We start from the raw sequence: 20047 nt of genomic DNA on the forward strand, positions 1-20047 counted from the left end.
CTAAATTGGCTCTTTTGTGATACATCCTGGATGCCCCGCAGATTGCACAGTGAGGAGTTCTGCATGGCGCGAACTTGTTAAGATCGTTGATGATTTACCCACCCACCTCTAACTGGGCCATAAAGATCTGTCTCCGTGCAAAACTATTAATCAGGGGCAGGGCCACAAGAAATGGGAAAGAACCGCTGCTCTGTGCACAACCGGGGTAGGAGGTATATTTTCACCGCAAGAAAGCGAGACTACAGAAAGTAATTACTGCTGTTTCCATGTAGCGGCTTATGTCTATTGATTTCATGGTTCATCCTCTGTGTGTTGCAGTAAATAACTCAGGGCTTCACTTTGAATTGCTGCTCCACAAAATCACACAGCAGGATCCACATTTTTGGTTTTATTTATACATTTATTTTTTTAAGTAACTTTTTTTTTATTGTTTAGTTTGATAAACAATGTTTACCTCAAATTCTTGAATCAGTTTTTTTTCTCCTTTTATTAATGTAATTCTTATTTTTCTTAGTCATATAATGAACCCCCCCCCCTGAAAACACACACACACACACACACACACACACACACACACACACACACACACACACACACACACACACACACACACACACACACACACACACACAACACATCAGTGCATCATTATTAAATCTTGTAACATCTCAGAAAACCAAATACGCTCCTTTAGAAAAATCTGATTTTTACCTTTCCCACCTGGGAAGGTTGCTGGTTAAAGGGTTACGTTCATGAATGAGTGGAGTTTAAATCTCAACAAAGGTTATGCTGATTTTTGGTTACTTCTGAATTCCAATCTGAGAGTAACATCAGTTCCTTGGAAGAACCAGATTGCAGAGTTTGATTAACAACGCTGTGTTTCAGAAAACCGCACAGCTAGTAAAGCTGTTATTACGATGACATTTTCTGAGTGCGAACACAAATATCACATACAATTCATTCCAAAGAAATTCAAAGTTTATGTGCACAGGCAGATCTGTTTGTACAAATCGCAATGATCAAAAGCATCTGTGTGCTGGTGAAACTACAAGCCAACAGGTCCTGCTGCTCACAGACGCACTGAAGACAAAAGTCTGGGATGAAAGCAGGTCTTTATTTACTGCTCTGCAACTCTGCAAACAGCTCTGATCTCCACAGACCAAGGAAAGTGGAGAGCAGCGTTATTTCAGCCTCTTCTCTTGAAACTCACTTTGAGACGCGGAAGCAGTGTTCAGCATTAACACCCTCCAACCCGCCGAATGAGACACAGCGTGCAGGACTTCTGGTTAATTATAGACGCATCTGTTAATGTCAGCAGCACTGACAGCGTGGATGGATGAGGATGAGTGGGATGGATTTTGGGATAGAAGTTCAGGATGTGGGATTTTCTGCCCAAACAAAAAAAAACAAAAGTGTGGACGTTATAAAAACGCTGAGTTTGATCTGGAATGTCAAAAATCATGTTACCAATTCCTTAATTGACTGTTTATACATAACTCTGTTGATTATGAAAAGTGCTGTGAGTTAATGGTCAAACATAATAACTATTGGACAAGCTTCTAATGCAGGGTGGAAAAAACAAACAAGCAAAAAGACTGGAGAAGAAGAACATTTGCAGGAACGCTACTAAATCATGACCATTGTTTACATTTAAAGAATTGTGAAGCTCGAATCCTGTCAAATAATTTAATTCCTCATCAAAACATCTGAGGCGAGTGAAAAGGTTGACTGGCTAATGACTGTTGGAAATAGCAGCTTGCGAGCTAAAAGTTAAGTTGAGTCCTGCATTCATATTAGAAAATGCTCGATGCAACTGAAAATAAGGCTAAATTAACAACACCAGACAATTTCACTTATATCCTGACATAATAGGAAGCGGTTTGTGACTCTCCTAGCCATGCACATCACCTAAATGAAGCAGAACAGAGTAAAAACACATAAATGTTTGCACAGACCTTCTCTCAATGCAGAAAAAAAAAAACATTACTCTGTCTGAAAAAAACACATAGGTCGCTGTTTGCTCAGAAAAAAAAAAAAAAAAACCCACTGCTGTTGTAAAGTGCTTGTATCAGAGTTTACACAGGGACCCGGCGCTCACACATGCATACGTAAATATACATTACACATAAACACACAACTCAGTTTCATGTACAGTATATTGTACACACACATACACACACACGCTGAGGAAGCAGTGACAGTAATTGGAATTCTTCAAAGTAAAAGGGTATCCACTGTTCCAGCTTGTTGTCATGTGGAGTTATATTTAGACGGAACGTGCCGCCGCTGTGCTCACTCACATTAAGACTGAAAGCCCAGGAGAACAAGGAAAACTTCAAAAGGAGAAACATGGGTAATGACATTTGTTCTTGCCATTGTCATGTCTCCTAATACTATAAGCTGCAGCTTGTAAAAGCTGCACCAAGTACTTGACAGGGGCAGGACTGAGTGACAACATCTGTTGTTGTTTCTTTTCTTTTTTTACAGGTAGTGTCACAGCTGTAAATCTTCTGTGAAATCTCTGTTACAAAGCCAATGTCTGTACATTACAGGAAATTACAAAACACACATTACAAAGTACTGTCAAAATTATCAACAATTTTCACGTGTGTGCCACAGTAGAGGGTTTTCCTTTTTCCAGGCTGAAATTATTCTGAACCGACTAAAGGTTTAATTTCTAACCATCGGTTTTCTGTCTTCTGTTGGATTGTTATTTTGTTGGCAAATGTGATCCAAATACAACAGTTTTCATTTGTTTGTTAATAATTAAACTTACGTATATGACTTTTTGTAGATTTGTTTGAATTGTTTATTCAATTAAAAAAGTAATACAAAGGGGAAATAATTAGGTTTTCATATTTGGTCTAAAAACATATATGTCACTGTTTTAAAAAACATCAGTGTCAGGGACAGAAAAACATATAAGAAAACCTGTGCATATGACAACAGACATGGCTGATTAATAATATCAAAAATAAATCCCTCCCTGTAGTTGAAAATTTCAGCCTAAATTTCCACAGTGAGCATCAAAGCAGAGTTCAACTTATCAATAAAGACCAGAGAGATCTGTTTGTCACATGCTCTCCAAAACCCTCTGTTCAACCGTTGTTCATGCACAATGGCACCCTCCACTGAATCAGAGGTGATAAATAACTTATTCTGAAGGTCTTTAGGAAACGTAGAAATGAAGTGAAGAAGGACTGTAACAGTCATTCAAGAGCACTGAACTGGTATTGGCAGGAGATATGAATGTGGTGGAGCTGTTTCCTCGGTCTGGTGCCGAGCGGTGGAGCTTCATCTCGACATTTTTTAGCTGCTTTTCTTTGGAAGGGGATGTGAGCAGCAAATCACAGTCATGTCACAACAAATCATCAGGAAAAGCTTTGTTGTCAGTCAGCTTGTGCGCTAAAATGCTAAGAGTGTGCTGACAAACTAAAGCTAACACACAGATAAGTAATGTAATTAATCCTTTTTTATATTTGCTTAATTATATTTAAAATATATATGAAAAAAAACACTGAAAACATGAAATATGTCTGTGGACTTGACAGTCATGTCTGGCTTCTGTGAAAGTGAAGAAACCGCCTGCCAGGAGGGAAATAATTCTCCATGAATGACAGGAGTTTGGAAACAGCATGAGGATAGCAGCAGAAGACAGCGAGCTCCCGAACATCACTGGACCAATAATAACAAGACAGAATGCTGTTTAAGACCTCAGGACGGCACTCTGGCTCAGCGCATCCTGCTGCCACCTGTTTGATAGAGCCGCACTCGCGTGTAGAAGCGTCGGGATTGGTGGGATTAACAGCAGCTGCTGTGTGCTTAATGTGGCGAAGCGCCTTTCTCGATATGAGAGGAACTGTGTGTTGAAACTGAAATGGGAAACATAAATCACACTGTGGCATTGTTACATACAATTCCACCTCGAAAAAGGTTGAGACGGTACATGCAATGTGAAGATTCACTGATTTTGGCCTTCATCGACTGTAGACGAGGATCCTGCTTTTGAACTGGGTTCAATCCTGATCAAAGCTTTTCTCATCAGTCCGGAGGACTTTGGACGTTGGTGGTTCCCCAAACAGACAACTTCAGATCTGACCTCATCTGGACATAAAATGGTTTTCCATTTTGCTTCAGAACATTCAAATGAGAGAATCAGCCCAGAGATGGGAGGCATATTTTAACTGGCGTGTCTTCCAATTTGCATGATACAGATCTGACTTAATAACTTGCATTTTTTGATTTCTCTGCAAAATAAAAACATCACTATATGTCCATTTTTCAAATTTACTCAACAATGGGTGAATTATAGTTGCAGGAAATCAGGAGTACAAAGCCACTATTTGTGTTAATATTTTGGTTCAGTCTGTTTTAAAAATTAGCAGAACAAATTTTTGTTTAATTGTGATTGCATCCAGTTCCTGTCTCACTCATCCATATGATTAATATTGAATACATTTAATTGTAATGTTTAACTAGTTTTAATTTTGCGTGAGAAATGATGTCAGCTTCTAAAAAACATACAAGTGTGGAAATCTTGAAGCCTTTTCAGCGTTGTCTTTTTCGTACAAAAGCCATTGATTGTGGTTCAACGTGCATGTTTGCGTGCATGTGTGTGAGTGTGTTTGCATGCATGCATGTGCAGAGTAAATGCTCATGATTCCTCCTTTTCACTCTTGCGGTTGCCTCCTAATGGAGGTCAGGCCACCTAAACATAGCAGGGATCCATTTACTGTGTTTTATTATGCACTAGGACCCTGACACAGAAGAACGTCCGTCTATAAATACAGTTGGACGACTGTGGGATGTTGGGCGGACAGTTCAAAGGCATTAAACTCTCCCACATCTGTGTGTCTGTGTCCTAAATGAAGCTGTTTGGTGGGATTCCACTTTCCATGAACTAAAATTAAAATAATATCACAACCTGGTGAAATAGAGGAGCTATTTCCAAGAGAGAAATGTTGGATATTCTGTCCATTTATTTCAACTCTTCTTTTTCCTTTTGGCTCCAGTATTGTGTGATCCAAATGAAACACAACAAACACAAACTGGCAACATGAAAAACCGAAAGATAAAATGGAATAAAAAGTCCCGTTCCTGTGTAATGAGCATATGATGAGAATTAAACACAACTTTTGTGTTTGATAGTTGCAAAAATCCAATTTGCATAAAGCCTTGGTTGTGAGACCTAAAGAATAAACACATCTAAGAAAGCCTTTTTCAGATAACGTGAGATATCAGGTGAAAGCATCTGATAGCGAGAGGAACATCCCAAAACTCTGTAATCTTACTACAAAGAGGAATATCAGTTAACGCGCTTTGCATCAGCAGCGCTTTAGAGAATAATCGAAAGTGAAGCAGCGGGATAGCTCACACCTAACTTGAGATGCTGAGGGTTCACTGTACTGATGAAGGGAGCCCTGACATTTCGCCGTCTGCAGGGACGGAGCCACGGGCCTCTCTGCTCCCTGGTGGGGTGACCAGGGACAAAGGAGAACACGTTGTCATCCTCAGAGTGCATCTGACTACACGATAAGCCTTTCTCATTCTCCTCACCCGGCCGGCCAGCCTGGCTACCTGAAAAGAGGCTGCGAAAGCCACGGCAAACGGCTCGGGATGAGCACACACGTTTACCTTTCAGGGCAGCCTCTGTTTAAATTGACTGGGAGGAAGCCAGAATGGGTATACGTATAAATATATTTATCTATTTATATATAGGTCTGCTGAGGATCTACAGGGAGCATATGCTCGTGTGTGAGCATGCATGTGTGCTTGCGTTTGTTTACATTTCCCGTGTAGAGATGTCTATCTCCTGGCGACCACGCTGGGAGGCTGATGGAAGAGCATGGCAGCAGATCATCCGTCATGTCAGGTACAAGTAGGAGACGGAATTTAAACAGTGCCGAACTCCATTCTGCGCCGTGCTGACTGAATGGGAGCAGGACACAAACAGGAGGTCTCTTCACACCAAACATCCACAAGGGCATTAACCAACGTCGTGTACGTTAAATATTAGGAAATGGGCTTGATTGAATAAATAATTTTTTCACAACAAAAATTAAAAAAAAATCTATGTAATTAATTAGAATGCATGCAAAAAATGGCACATGCATATGAGAGAGCTCTTTTCAACATGAATAAAATTACAAACACCAAACAGCTTTAATAACCTGCTGAAAAATGATGAAAGTAAATCAATTTACAGAGTGTTCAGCTTTTTGGTTCTTATTTACAACAGACTTTCATCCTATCTTTTCTTATATGACAAGTTCACTCGTCCAGGACACACCATCGGCTATATTTACTTCCTGATCATTCGTGAGCTGCGAACAGGGTGGCAAGTACTACTCCCGTTACTATCGCTGCTGCAGTCAACAGTTAGCAAGACAGTGAGCACAGGATCCCGTAGATCAGAAACACTGGCTCCATCATGCTGTTTACACATCAGCTGCGTCCACCGCACAGCGAGTTACACAATGACAGCGACACAACATATTGATCAATAAAGTGACCAATATATTCCAATGATTTTGACCGCGTCTGCATCCTGGGTTATTCGTTGATGGAGGAGAGATCTTGGTGCGGCTGCGCTGGATATCAATAAGGTGACAGACAAACTTTTCGACCGGAACACAATTTACTGGCTCAACTATTGCGATCCAGCTTTTTAATTGTGATTGTGGCAAATCACTACTGTAGAATTTTTCCAAATACATTTTCACCGGATTCTCTTTCCAAATATATCCTTCAGACACATCATATCATTTTGTAATTAGGTGTTTTATTATTTTGATAAAGATATGATATTACAAAAACAACTTTTACATACAGTAGATAAGCTTTTCTTTTGATATAGAAATGAAGAACATTACGATGAGCAGTGATATTGTTTTTAATGCTAATGTGTTGCAGATCAGGGTAACGTGAAGTTGTTTGGTGACATTTCAAGCCATCAAAGTCCAATTCAACGTGAGCAGCTCTGAATCACCATTCAACTCAACACATAAGTGACACGACCACAGTTTTATCAAGTCTTTTATCAACCCTTCTTCAGTTTTACATCAGTTCGCCACAGGTACATGAAGGATGGTATTCTCTACCGAACAGGAGAATATCTGTAACCAAAAAGAAAAAAACAAAGCCTGTATTTTCTCTAAATGAAAAACCATTTGGTTAAAACAATCCAGCTGGCGAACACAGCTAAATTTAGGTGTCTAGGACGAAAAAGAGTCGGGTTCAAAGGGTTAATCCTATTTTTGTTGTCACCCGCTCCAATGAACTGTCATAACGGCACTGTCTTTCCTAAGCACAGCCAGCAGGCACACTGCTAGCACATCACTGACTCTGGGGCTGTGCAGTCGCAGGTGGCTATATTTAGGTGAAGCACGCTGTTTTATCAAACCCAGGTTAAGAAGATTTCATCAGAGGTAGAGGCAAATCTCCCCAACCTTAGGCTAAGAGAAAACAGAGGGATTTTCTAAATACCTACAGAGGGGAGAGGAAAAGCAAAATCAACTGAAAGGAGTCAACCTTACCTAACACCGCTAAAAGAGATCCATAAATAAGATTACAAGTAGTTCTACTGGAGGTACATCAAGATAAGAGTGCAGGGTACGGTTTTTCATTCACCTCTAAAGCTCTGTCTGGAACTGTTATTCAACGCAGCCAAGAGAAGGGAGACGCTACACACAACGTCATGACTGATGCAGTGAAAACATCAACCGAGCCTAAAACTGTTTATCACATCCGGTGCGACACGTGGAAATATGGAAATTGTGTTTTTGTTTTGTAGTCGGATGTCTATGGATGCGCTTATTGACGTCATGACTAGAATAAAAGGTTGAGAGTACCCTGCGACCAAAGAAAGTAGATATTTTGATTCTCTCTGAAAAGTGAGAATGATGATGTTGAACGAATGTAAAAAAAAAAAAAAAAAAAAAAAAGACGAAGAAAAAGGAAGTTCTCACTGTTTTGGCTGTTTTTTGTTCATATCATGGGGTTCTGAAAAAAAACTGTATTTTCCTCTGCTGACAATAGTAATTGTCATTTTACATTGGCATTTTACAAAGCGTGGATTTTATTTATCAGATAATTTTTTTTTAATTCTCATGTGTACATCACTACAGAATGTTAGTTTGTACAGTAATATACAGTATTTTTATTTGTTTATTTAAAAGGGTTTGAGATACTAAAAAAGAGAAACTATAGCATGAAACAGGATGTAATTGGACTTCATATGAAGGCTACAGCTATGATTTATAATGAATGATACCATCAAACTATTTTCCATGAATTTTCGTAAATTCCAAGAGAAGAAAGATTTTTCGTTTTTATTTTTCTTAAACCAATAGCTTCTAAAGGCATTCTACAAAGGACTGCAAAAATTAAATCATTTTCATGACAGTGATAAAATGTGTTTTGTTCAATCAGCAGCTGAAGTGAAATGATCTGAATAGTCACCAAAAAGTCTTCTGAGACAAAAACCATGATTTTAAAATGTCAATTTTCTACTAATAGCTTCATAAGAATCGGAACAATCATCTCAACATTTTAATGTCATTTGATGTTTTCTCTCTTGTTTCTCTTCATTCAGATTCAGAGACACGGCATGAAAGAAGCTCCAGAGCCAAACGACCGTCTCGGGGGAACCGTCTAAAAGCCATAGTGTCAGCGTTCAGGAACATGACCCACATCCACTCGCTGAAAGACGTCCAGCCTAAATTTGCTCTGATGTTTGAACAGCTCAGAAGTGTGCACTTGAAAGCTCTGACTAAATCATGAAATCACTAGTGCCACTTAGCAAACTGACTAGATATAATCAGGGAGTCGGGGGCCCACTGAGAAGAATGCTCTGAAGTGGCCGAGACGCGTGTTTCCTGTCCTCCTTTCAAACCACTGAGATCTTCTTCAAGCGCTTTCTGGAGAGGCTTTAGAGTTGGCAGGAGACCTTTGCAGCTTCCTATCTGCTCACTGGAATAGAAGTGTTTGCAGTGGTAGTCTACAGTAGCAACATTAGAAAACCCTGAGAGGGGTTTAAAATAAAAATGCGGGGATTGACGGAGTCGTAGAAGACACAGAGAGGACAGGGAGCGCTCCGGCCAGTGCCACGAACGAGCGCTTATCCCACCACCATGTGCCAGTATCTGCTTCGTGGGCTGTCATACCACCACTAATTGCATCTGTGTTTCATCATGATGCCTTGTTATCTTCCGCAAGGTCCTTGGGGTCATGTCAGAGGGGTGTCCTGACAGCCAGACGCAGAGCGCGGTGGAAGAAAACACTGGCCGGTGCCACTTCTCCCAGTGAAACCACTAAATCCCTCTCCTCGCCGGAGAAGAGCGAGACAAAGGAAAATGGAGCACTGGGCTTTCTCTCACCACAGATGAAGTGCTAAGATAATGCACTGTGTAATACCCGGGACCGGTCGCAGCGCTACGCCGTGTCCTCGTGCCCTTGGTTGTGGCTGCGGCGGTGGCGGCGGTGGCGGCGGCGGCGAGCCATTATATCCAGCAGTCACAGCGAAAGCTTTTCCGATCCATCTCCAGACCGGAGATCCGGGGTCAGAGGGTGACAGGAAGAGTAGGGATATGAAAACTAAAATAAATAAATGAATAAGTGGAAACAAAATGTGAAAGCAGCACACACACACACAAAGAAAAAAAAAAACTAGGACTGTGTTTACACAGTGAGGACTCAGAGACAGAGCGAAGTGAGAAGGAGAAACAGTTTGAGGTGACACTGACAGTGTGGTAATCTTTAATTCAAACATGATTTTCCAGGCTGTGTTTAAAAAAAATAAAAGTAAAGTAAGAACAAACGCACCGTGGCTTAAGAGATGATTTTAACCAGTCAGCAAACACACTGAGCATGAAATGAGATCAAAATTGGAGAAGAGATGCAGTTTATCTGATTGTTATTGGTTTGCATGAGTAAGCAGAAGCAGGAGACTCTTAAACAGGAAAGGATTTATTTGTTAGCCTGATAATTACTTGACTGTACATTTTGATACGGTCCATTTTTATTTTTTTTCCCAGTTTGGATTTATATTAACCATCTCTGCTACAGCCTCACTATTCAATCAGAAACAGAGTGACTCGTTAGAAAATGTGGCACGGAAACAAAACGAACATGCCACGGACTATGGTGATGGCGCCAATAAATCAGGAGCGCCGAGCTCCATGGCAGAGGAGGGCGAACAGTCTGTCTCTCACCACTGCATGTCTCATAATCCACCCATTTGTCTGAGTCTTCAAGACACCCAGCGTGTGGCGGGGCCAGGCCAAACACATTGATCCTGGGAAGTATTTCCTGTGAATCACGCCAGCGACACACAGAGCACTTTATTCAGCGCGCTGGAGTCCGGTCCGCACTGAGTGGATGCCCCACTGTTTCCAAAGCACTTTGGATTTTCTATACATTTGCGAGGAGAAACTGCAATAAGAGCCCCCCCCCCCCCAAAGGAAACCCCTCACCATGTGTCTGCGCAGATGGCTGGAGAAAGTGACGATAGCGATGGGAGAACAATCACAGGTGCATTAACTAATCTAATCTGTCTTACATGTGAATCTCATGAAGATTTTACATGACTTTTGCATTATAAAACCACATAAATACAACTTAAACACATTTTGCATTCCGTTATTGTTATGTTACTACTAGTTTTTACAGTGTTAGATAATAAAGCTAGAAGAAAAATATGAAAGAATTGAAAATTTAGAACTATAAAAAGCAGCAACAGTCTTGGTCAGTCGTAAAAAGCTATGCGACTTTGTCCACCTTCTTAATCTACACCTATTGTTTCTGGCACATTCTACTAATTGGCTCAGGGCCTAATGGAATTTACCCGTGTAGCTGACTTTGTAATGACATTCTCACATAAAATTTAAATGTTTTCTTCATAATGATGTTTCTCACGGTGTGTTCAACCCCTGGAGCGGCACGCTGGTGCCACTTTCACAACGTGGTCATTTCCTGTCTAGGTTGGGGTGGGGTGAGGTGGGGGGGGGGACAATCCAATTTCAGGAAGACAAGTGGTGTGAGAATCCACCTGGGACCCAGGCAGGGCTGAAAAGGTCAAGCTGTATGTACTAGATATAGCAGGATGTCTGTAAGGTGAATTGAATGGGTTGGTGCTGCAGCATGCAGGGGTCAGCATAGGAGAAGTCTCAATTTGGTTCATATATTCAACAAGTTAAATACCTACATTTGTTTTTGCCTAAATTAAAGTCAGATCTCATCAAATGTTCCACTTTCCCCAACCTAAATGACAAATCTAGGTGGAAAATGAGCCGTTTTTTTTAACCTTTACAAATTTAAATTTCAAACCCCAAAATGCAGAATCAAGACCAACAAAGAAGCAGTATGCAGTACTTCAACAACATTTGTATAAATAGCATGCCTGAATCCTGGCTAGGATACAACTAAATAAAAACTGCAGCTTCCAGGAGGTATTTTAACCCACACACTCTTAATTAATCACTCCAGCCAGGCTGAAAACGCCCATGAAAGACACTGCTCTAATCTGAGGGACATTTTAGTTTCAGTTTTCCTTTTTCCTGTCCTGCTAATTCCTCACTCTTCTTAGACGAATGATTCAAACAAATGGAACTAAAAGAAAATCCCTCAAACTCATTTCACCTCAGGGATGGTGCAGAAGCCTGGAACACTTTTGCACTCATAATCAAAGTAAATAATGCCCTCTTGGGTATCACAGGAAGATTACACCTTTGTGGTGGGGAATGATGTTGACGTCGCCCTCAATTTACACTGATTACATGACGAATATCAGATTGAAAAAAAAAATGTTTATAGAATTAAAAAAAATATTCTATTAACTTTTTTTTTTTTTTTTTTTTGCCACTTTCAATGTTAAAAACCCAGTGACTTGGTTTTTCGTGACTAACTGCTCTTTCATTGTTATGGTATGTTTGCAGCTGCGTGAGTTGCCAATTTAATCATCTAATAAAAGGATAACAGCAGATGACGATAGAGTGATTCAGAGGTTATGTGTCATGTTTGAGAACTGATGTAGGTGAATGCAAACCACCACATATTTATTTCTGCTTTCATCTTTGCTGTTTCAAAAAAAGGGCCATTAAAATAATGCAGAGGCCGTGGCTATAGGATAAGTTAAAACACTGAACAGAATGTAAAAAATTTAAAATTAAAACGAAGAAGACAGATTTCCTTAATTGCTCCCCCTTGAAATGTCAATAATTTATAAGAAAGCCAGTCATATGTAGTCAGTGGGACGGTGGTCATCTGACCAACATACTGAATGTGGGACAGAAATGTGTGAAATAAAAAAGCGGGGTGTGTGTCCTGTGTGTTCACCTGGAGGGACTGTAAATTGATGTAGCAATGCAGGGGATGGCGTGGGGGAAGGACACACAACATCACATTTGTCAGGTGACCAAAATACATCAAGCATACCAGCCGGGTGACATGCGGCACTTAACAGGAAACGCTTCCTGCAGGGTTTTTCCCATTTTCAGGATGTATATGATGTTCAATCAATCAATATAATCTTACCTCGAGATTACCATCACTTTCTCAAGGTTACACTCGGCTCTTTGCCTAATGCAGGGCTGAATTAAATGACACATCAAGCGGGTGGTGGGGGGATTCACTAAAACGCAGTAAGAAAAACCCTGAAAATAACCACTATTTTACAGCTGTGATCATGTGTCCTGATTTCACACTCCCACACAAGTGTGCCTGGCGAGGTCATGCAGCAGCGTTCAATCATTCTGCCACTATGACAGGCAACCTTCCACCCACCGGCCACGCACATCCTCCCTGGGCTCCCTCCATTAAATAAATTGTGCTGTAATAATCTCTTGGCTCCTAATATTCGTGGATGAGCACAGCAGCCTATTTTGATTACCCCACTTTCAGGCCCAGCCAGAACCGTCTGTAATCCCCATGTTTTACCCTCACTACATTAAAGGAGGAATTACTTAATGGAGACTGCAAGGAAAGGAGTGTCATTCATCCGCTGTGTTCTTAAGCAGTTCTTTTTGCCCTCACCTTCCCACGCCAATTAATGATATCAGAAATAGTCTGTGGCAGAACATAGTATTTTAGATCCCAGTTTAAATATTTAAACAAAAACATGCTGATTTCTTAAGGACTGTGCTGTCAGTACTGTTTTGGTAAAACTGCATAAAATCTGTCAAAAGCATTTTAAACGGGGAGCCGGCTGTGAGATTGACATTTCTCCGTTGCCTCATTTTGACCTTTGTGTATGGCTGACCTACACTGTGACTCCTGCCACCGCACGGCACGAAGCACAATCACCCTTGTTCCAAGCATGTATGATACTCCATCTCATTTTTCAATAAACTCTCTGACAGAAAGCCCGAGAACCCAAGAGACCCAAACAAATCAATAGCAAAATGCACTCTCAAATCAACCATAATCAACCGGACTAAAAGAGAGAATGGTGTTATTCAATCGGATCCAATACTCTCGCATAGACGACACACACACACTGCGGTACAGTGGGAATACAGTATATCAAGCCTGTGGCTCTAATTTACTACCGATGCTTGAAATTCATTGAGGAAAAAGTAAGAATGGGAATTATTTTCAGATGTTTCAGGAAAGGTAATGACAATCTGAGTACAAGTGCCGTTTCTCCCTTCCACATTAGTGTTTCAAAAACTGTGACTATATTTGTGCTGTGCGAAGGGTCTGAAGATGCTTTCTGTTTCAGCTGATGAAGAATATCAAAATGCTACCACTCAGTTTAGAGAAGAAAATATCTTAACTGTAAAATCAATAGTTAAATGTTTTTTTTTTTGACAAAGTAAACAATAAACTATCTGTGTCTGCCTGTGCATGCACGAAATAATGAAAACAAATTTGTGAGATGTGTTCTGCAGACGCTTTATGCTTATCACTGTCTCGGTTGATATTTTTTGATGAACCAAGCTGGATGCACGTGAGAAATAAAAGGTTGCTGCAAAAATGGACTTTGCAGAGAGGATTCGCCTCACTGTTGCAATGGGATTTAGCTGATTGACAGAAACGGCAGGACAGCCGACCCCCTCTCTGATAGCGCTGGCAACACTGGCTCGAAAGCTTAATAGAGCCTTCGCGGTTTAAGAAAGAAAAAGGGAAAAAAAAAATGAAAGAAAAACTTTTAATGTGCGGCATCTTCTTTTCTATCTCTCTTGGGAAATGTGGAATACTTTCAAACAGATGTGTCCTCCGGGCCCTTTATCACAAGATAATTAAAAGGCTTTTCACGATCAGAGGGCTGCATCCCAATATCGCGCCTCATCATTTATCCAGAACTCAGCACAATGCTGCTGCATTGACAGGACGCACTCAAAGAGCTCAATGCGAGCAGGTAAGAAAATAATCACCAGTTTTTTGAGTTTTTTTCTGGTCAGACGAAGAGACAAAGTCCATTCTGTGAATCCCGTCATTCTGCCAATCAAGCACCAAAATATTCCACAACCTCGATCATTTTCAACAACCAAGGACATGCAGCAATGATGTGTCTTCCAACACTTCCTAACAGTGTGAAAGAGGGCGGAAGGGGCAGTGAGATTATCACCCATCATATGTACAATTCAGCAATCCTATTAAACCCTCAGAGATCCTTCATGGTCATGTGGCGCTTCACATCCGTAAGAGCTGAACTTATTTAACAGAATCCACACATTTCAGTCAGTTATTTTGGGCTTGTCCCTTCTTCAGATTGATTGCAGAAGTCGCACTCCGGTTAACTGACCACATCTGCTCGCTGGAAGACGCTTGTTGGGAATGGAAGGAGGCTGTTTAGCTTTGGATCTGGAAACGAGGCCGTAGATTGGATTATGATGCCATTTTTAATCTGCCTTTTTCCCCCTTCCAAGATATTGCTCCTCCCTTGCTTCTTAGCATCATACAAAACTTGACAAGAGGAGATTTTGCTGAATTCCAGCTCTGTGATGACTTTGTGATTCCTTGTGACACTCTAATTTGAGCTTATAGTGCCCAGGCTTTGATGCAGACATGGGAATGAAACTCTTAGTCACAGAGGCCATTCTCCTCTCTGGACCCATTAAAAGGTTCCACTCATCTCCTCGTGTCCTGTAATTACAGCCATCTCAAGCTGTTCCTGATCCTGATTTTGGAGAATGTAGGCAACTCATTTCCTCATGCTTTGCCTTTATTTTCTAATATAAAATAGCGGCTGTGTGAACTCAAAGACTATTTAGTTACCTCACTGACAAATGGGTTTAAAAATGTTAAGTCACTCATTTCAATAAACATAAAATACTGGACTTTTTGTGCTTCACATTACAAAAATATGTATATTTTCTGCTTCAACACATTCATATTGGCCATAGAGAAATTCACAAACATTTTTAACCTCCTTGCCTTAGAAGCACATCTGTGGTTTTAATTGCAGCGTTGAGTGATTACAAAATCATAGCGTTGAATGCTTACACCGCCAACAAATTGCTCTCAGATCAACAAAATGCTTAATTATGGTAATATACAGTATCCACCCTCAGACTGCAAACAAGTAGATGGTCACCCTCATCTTCAAAAGAAAAAAAAAATCAATCCTCTTTCCACGTATGTATATTTATGTGTTTGTTTTTGGTAGAGTTTGCTGAGAGAGAGTCACAGGAGCATCTATTTCAATGAGTGCAGCGTGGAGCACAGTCCCCCGCTTCGGCATCTTGCTCAAAGACACTTCAAATCCAATGGCTGGTGCCAAATCTCTGACCTTTCAGTATCAGGACAGTCTCCCCAAGCCCCAAATCACCCTTCCTCATGACATTTAACACACTGAGTAAGAGAGCAGAGGGGGTCAGAGGAAACACAACCATCTGGGAGGAGCATAACAAAAATGGCAAACTGTCTAATGCAGATCTCACGTTCTGTTGATGGCCTGTCCTCCTCGCCGTGTGAGGATTTCTACATCAGTCACTGAACGCTGTAGTGGTTTTGAGCCAACCTGCGAGTGGTTCCACTGACAGGCATCCTTAACTTCTTTAGAGATTTCATCTCAGGGGACCTCGGCAAACTGCTGCATGAGGACAGTAGGATGCAGAGTGGTTCTGGACGCATCTGAATCAAATGTAACAGTGAGCAGAAACGTCTCATTCTACTGTCTCACCTCCCTGATCTGCTTTCTTTAACAAAAAAAGAAAAAAAAAACTTGGGCAGTTCATTCAATGGTCTATCTTGAATTGAAAATCTGCTGGTAGAAGTCAGTGCTGCCAGAAAAATGTGTCTGTCTGCTATTCTAGGGAGAGTCTTATTTAGCCATTTCCACTGACATCTCGGGCCTCGGAGGCAACTCGCACTGCAACTCACACATCTCTCCAAGTCAGACATCCTATTCTTCAGGTAGACAAAGCTACTTTTAAAGGTAAGCCTCTGTAACGCGTGCCACTACGCCCTCACATGAGGCAGTGAAAGACAAAGTACGCCGGAGAACACGTTCACTGCCACGGAAAAGAGAAACGGTACCACATAAGAATGACAGTCGACATGATTTGAAACGTTGTGTAAAAGACTTATTGTTTGAGTAAATGCCAAGGTTGTCACAGCTCATAATGCAATAGTTTAGCCTGGAATATTGAACCACAGGATAATATGCTCAAGTTAAAAAAAAAAACAAAACCCAAGGGTTATCGCCTACTTACAAAACCAGCTTAGGAGATGTCATTTAATTTTTTTTTTCTCATAAGATTTACTTAACTGGATAGGCTGAGGCAGGCAGATTATCCAAGCACTCTTCAATCAAAAGCATATCATTTTAAGAGTCCCATTTAATAATAACGCGAACACACTCCTAGTATGTGGTTTTTGTGACTATCACTTTAGTCATCAGAAAAACTGGTAGAATCATCTTGAATCCAGCATTTCTTGTCAGTCAGGAGCAACCATGTGGCCATGAATCACAGCATAAAGCCAATAACAAACTCAAGGGCACCAACAATAAAGAGGAACCTTCAGGTCAGCAGAAAGATGCTGTCTTTGACTTGTTATGCTCAGATTTGCTGCTCCAGACAATATTTTGAAGATCAGACATAAATTCTGCAAATTATTTCAGATTTCTCTTTAACTTTTTGCTTGCATCAAAGTCAATACTTATGTTTGGTCTAATATAGTATTTTGTGTGGGAGAAGAAAAAACAACAGGAAAATCAAGACGTAAGGTTGTGAAGCTTTATGTGAAGAGAGGGCCTCATAACTGAGCCTTATCGGCCCTGAATGATGTCCCTGGAGCAGATTTTGTTAAAAACAGGAGGAGAAATGTCTATAAGATTCAATTAAATATCCATTTGGACCGCATCTGCCCAAGATAGTCCTAATTAACAAAGGTTGTGTCATCTGTGGTTTGTTCAATAACACACTATGTCTACAGGCCTCATGAGTAATATGTGCATTCACTGAAACTAATGAATTTAATTCTTTAATTGTGTTACACGAAATAAAAATCCCTCATTACGTATTATTATATGAATGTGGAAAAACATAAGACAGTTCACTGAACTTTGTGATTTGTATCCTCTAAATTAAAAATAAAATAAAATAAGCTATGAGGGTGAAAAAAAAAAATGAATAAAGCAAACGAATAGGTTTCTTGTTAACAGATGTACATCTTCAGTAAATGAGTGACACTAGACACATCTGGGCCTGTGTTCATGCGATGCTTCAATCTCAGCCTTTTGCTGTTTGGAGAGGGAAAAGTGCCAGGTGTTGAAACTTACCTGAAATCACTGTAGGGGTGAATTATCCAAAATCCGGCGGACTTAACCCGCTCTTGCTCCCGTTCCACCGCCTTTTCACTTCCAAACATCCTCAGGGAGAACTTGTTGACCCCCGGTTGAAGCATTGCCCCCAGCTGCCTGTGTATGAACCCAGCCTGATATAATCTCTCGTCGTCCGGCAGAATTTGATCAATGCCATCCAACTTTATAAACCCCGACTGCTGGTCTGGAGACTCGTTCTGGGCGCCCCCGCCGCCGCCGCCGCTGGCCCCCTGCGCACCCTGGTCCGGCTGGCCGTCACCGATGGCTCCGGGGGGGCTCTCTTCGCTCGGGGTGACATCCCCCTCGGTGATGAGGCGCCTCTCCTCCGCCGAGTCCGAGTCGTGCACATGCCGACTCGTGATGGACGAGAGGCTGCCTCGGAACCTCCGGCAGTCTCCGTTCGAGCTGGTCTTCATCGGTCTCCCGATGTCCGTCTCCATGATCACACACTCCCCACTTTTGGTCTCGCCGATGCCTTTGCAGCTTCCCCCAGAGGTCGGCGACGGTGACGGTAGAGGCTTCATGCGAATACTCTTCCTCCGGGTGTCCTTGTCTGCGTCTTCTCCTTCGCCCATGATAGAGGATTTCTGCCCAATGTGCTGTGGCAAACTGTAGAGCCTTTTACGCATGGAGGAGTGCAACCTGTCCATTATGACATTGAGACACAGCGGAGGAAAATTCAAAATAAATCCAGATTGTTTGGCAGGATAGTAACGGTTATTGCCACCAGCCCCGCGCTCCCTGTCTGTCTGTGAGAGCGATCAGTCTGGAGCTAATCTGAATCCCAGAAAGCCTGCTGCACATGACATGGATCGCCGTGGCTCTGCTGAAACAGATGAGAGACACTCTCCCTCATAATTGGACTACCTGGCAGCCTGCATATGTCCTCACGCACAGCCTGGGCGGTCCGCTTGGCCACTGCGTCCCCGTTGTGCATCCTTGTGCCGTTCCCACATTGTGCGCAAAAGTGGGAAAAAACTGCTTGAAAGTCACCTTAGCGTGACATGTGAGAGACGTGTCGACGGACGGTGATACGGAGAGCGGGGAAAGGTCATGCACGACGGAGGATGCCCTTTTCCGCCAGATGTCTTCCCAGATGCCGTCAAACAGCGCGACACAATAACGCAAAAATACAGTAGAGCGTTCCGCGGACGGCTGACATCACTGATCCATAGTCGGGCTGCGTTTTGGTGAATTGTGAATATTCATGATGCTGATCTATTGGGTTGCCATAGGAGCGAGAACTGCAAATAAGCTCAGCCCACCTTGTTTAAAGGGGAATGCTCTTCCCATTCTTAAAACGCTGCCTCCTTCTCCTAAGTTAAGGCTACAGGTAGCTACGCCAGCCCATTGTTAAAGCCAGCAGCTGGCTGCATCGGGACGAAGCCCAAACGGCTCGTTAGTCTTCCTCGTGTCGGTCTGACCTCCTGCGTAATTTGCGCACACGGATGCAGTGGATGCTGCGTGCGGGCTGATTTGGAAACGCGATCTTCTGCTTAATATTGTTAGTGTCCAGAGGCATATCAAAATACAATGAATAAATGCGGTCATCTTTAATGTGGTTATCTGTTCGATTCAGGTTTTGTATTATTTAAAGAGGTGATGACGGTCCACATTGAGACAAAGCATTTTTTTTCCCTGAATGTGAACTGTTTTCTTCTGGCTTAGTTTGATTAGTGTGACTCAATGTTCTCTTGCTGAAAGTGCGCCAGATATTTGAAAAATATTAATCAACTTAGCTATTTTTTACACTATACATCTCACTCCTTGTGGTGTCAACAGAAATAGAGAAAGCTACCTAAATCTGGAGCTTTTCTGTCATTTATAAGGCAAACACTGTGAGATACCTTTTTTTGTGAAACAGAAAAATAATTTTTATTAACCTGATCGAAGTCAAAAAATACAACAACAGAAGAGTGTTATTTAACAGTGCATTGCATGATTTGCATTGTGAATTTTTCATTCACGGTATCATTGCTCATAAAATATGGCAATTGTAGAAAATCAACATCACAATAGAAGAAAAACACTGAACTGTGAGGCACAAAATGTATTCGAAAACAGGAACTTTTTTGAATATACTGAAATACATCATTGTGTGGCAGAACAGTTTCCGAGCGAGATGTTCACCTCACAACAAGGACATTCCCAGCTCAAATCTGGTCTGATTTGAAGATAACTGAAGATAACACACACAGAGAGCTGTGTGTGTGTTGATCTAAGTTGAAGTTGAAGAGAAATCTAATCTATCGTGTATTATTTATGGAAAATATGTGCCAT

At 41.4% G+C, this 20047-nt stretch overlaps 1 protein-coding gene across 1 annotated transcript in view; it reads right to left on the reverse strand.

Moving 5' to 3' along the window:
- The window catches only part of hcn4 (hyperpolarization activated cyclic nucleotide-gated potassium channel 4), a 64965-nt gene extending 46548 nt beyond the window's left edge, over nt 1–18417 (reverse strand). Inside the window, exon 1 of the mRNA XM_030097450.1 lies at nt 17726–18417. Coding sequence (XP_029953310.1) covers nt 17726–18417 — 692 coding nt within the window. The remainder of the gene's footprint in view (nt 1–17725) is intronic.
- Nucleotides 18418–20047: the final 1630 nt, after the last annotated feature.

The sequence above is a fragment of the Salarias fasciatus genome, chromosome 1 (genome assembly GCF_902148845.1).
Source record: "Salarias fasciatus chromosome 1, fSalaFa1.1, whole genome shotgun sequence".
NCBI lineage: Eukaryota > Metazoa > Chordata > Actinopteri > Blenniiformes > Blenniidae > Salarias > Salarias fasciatus.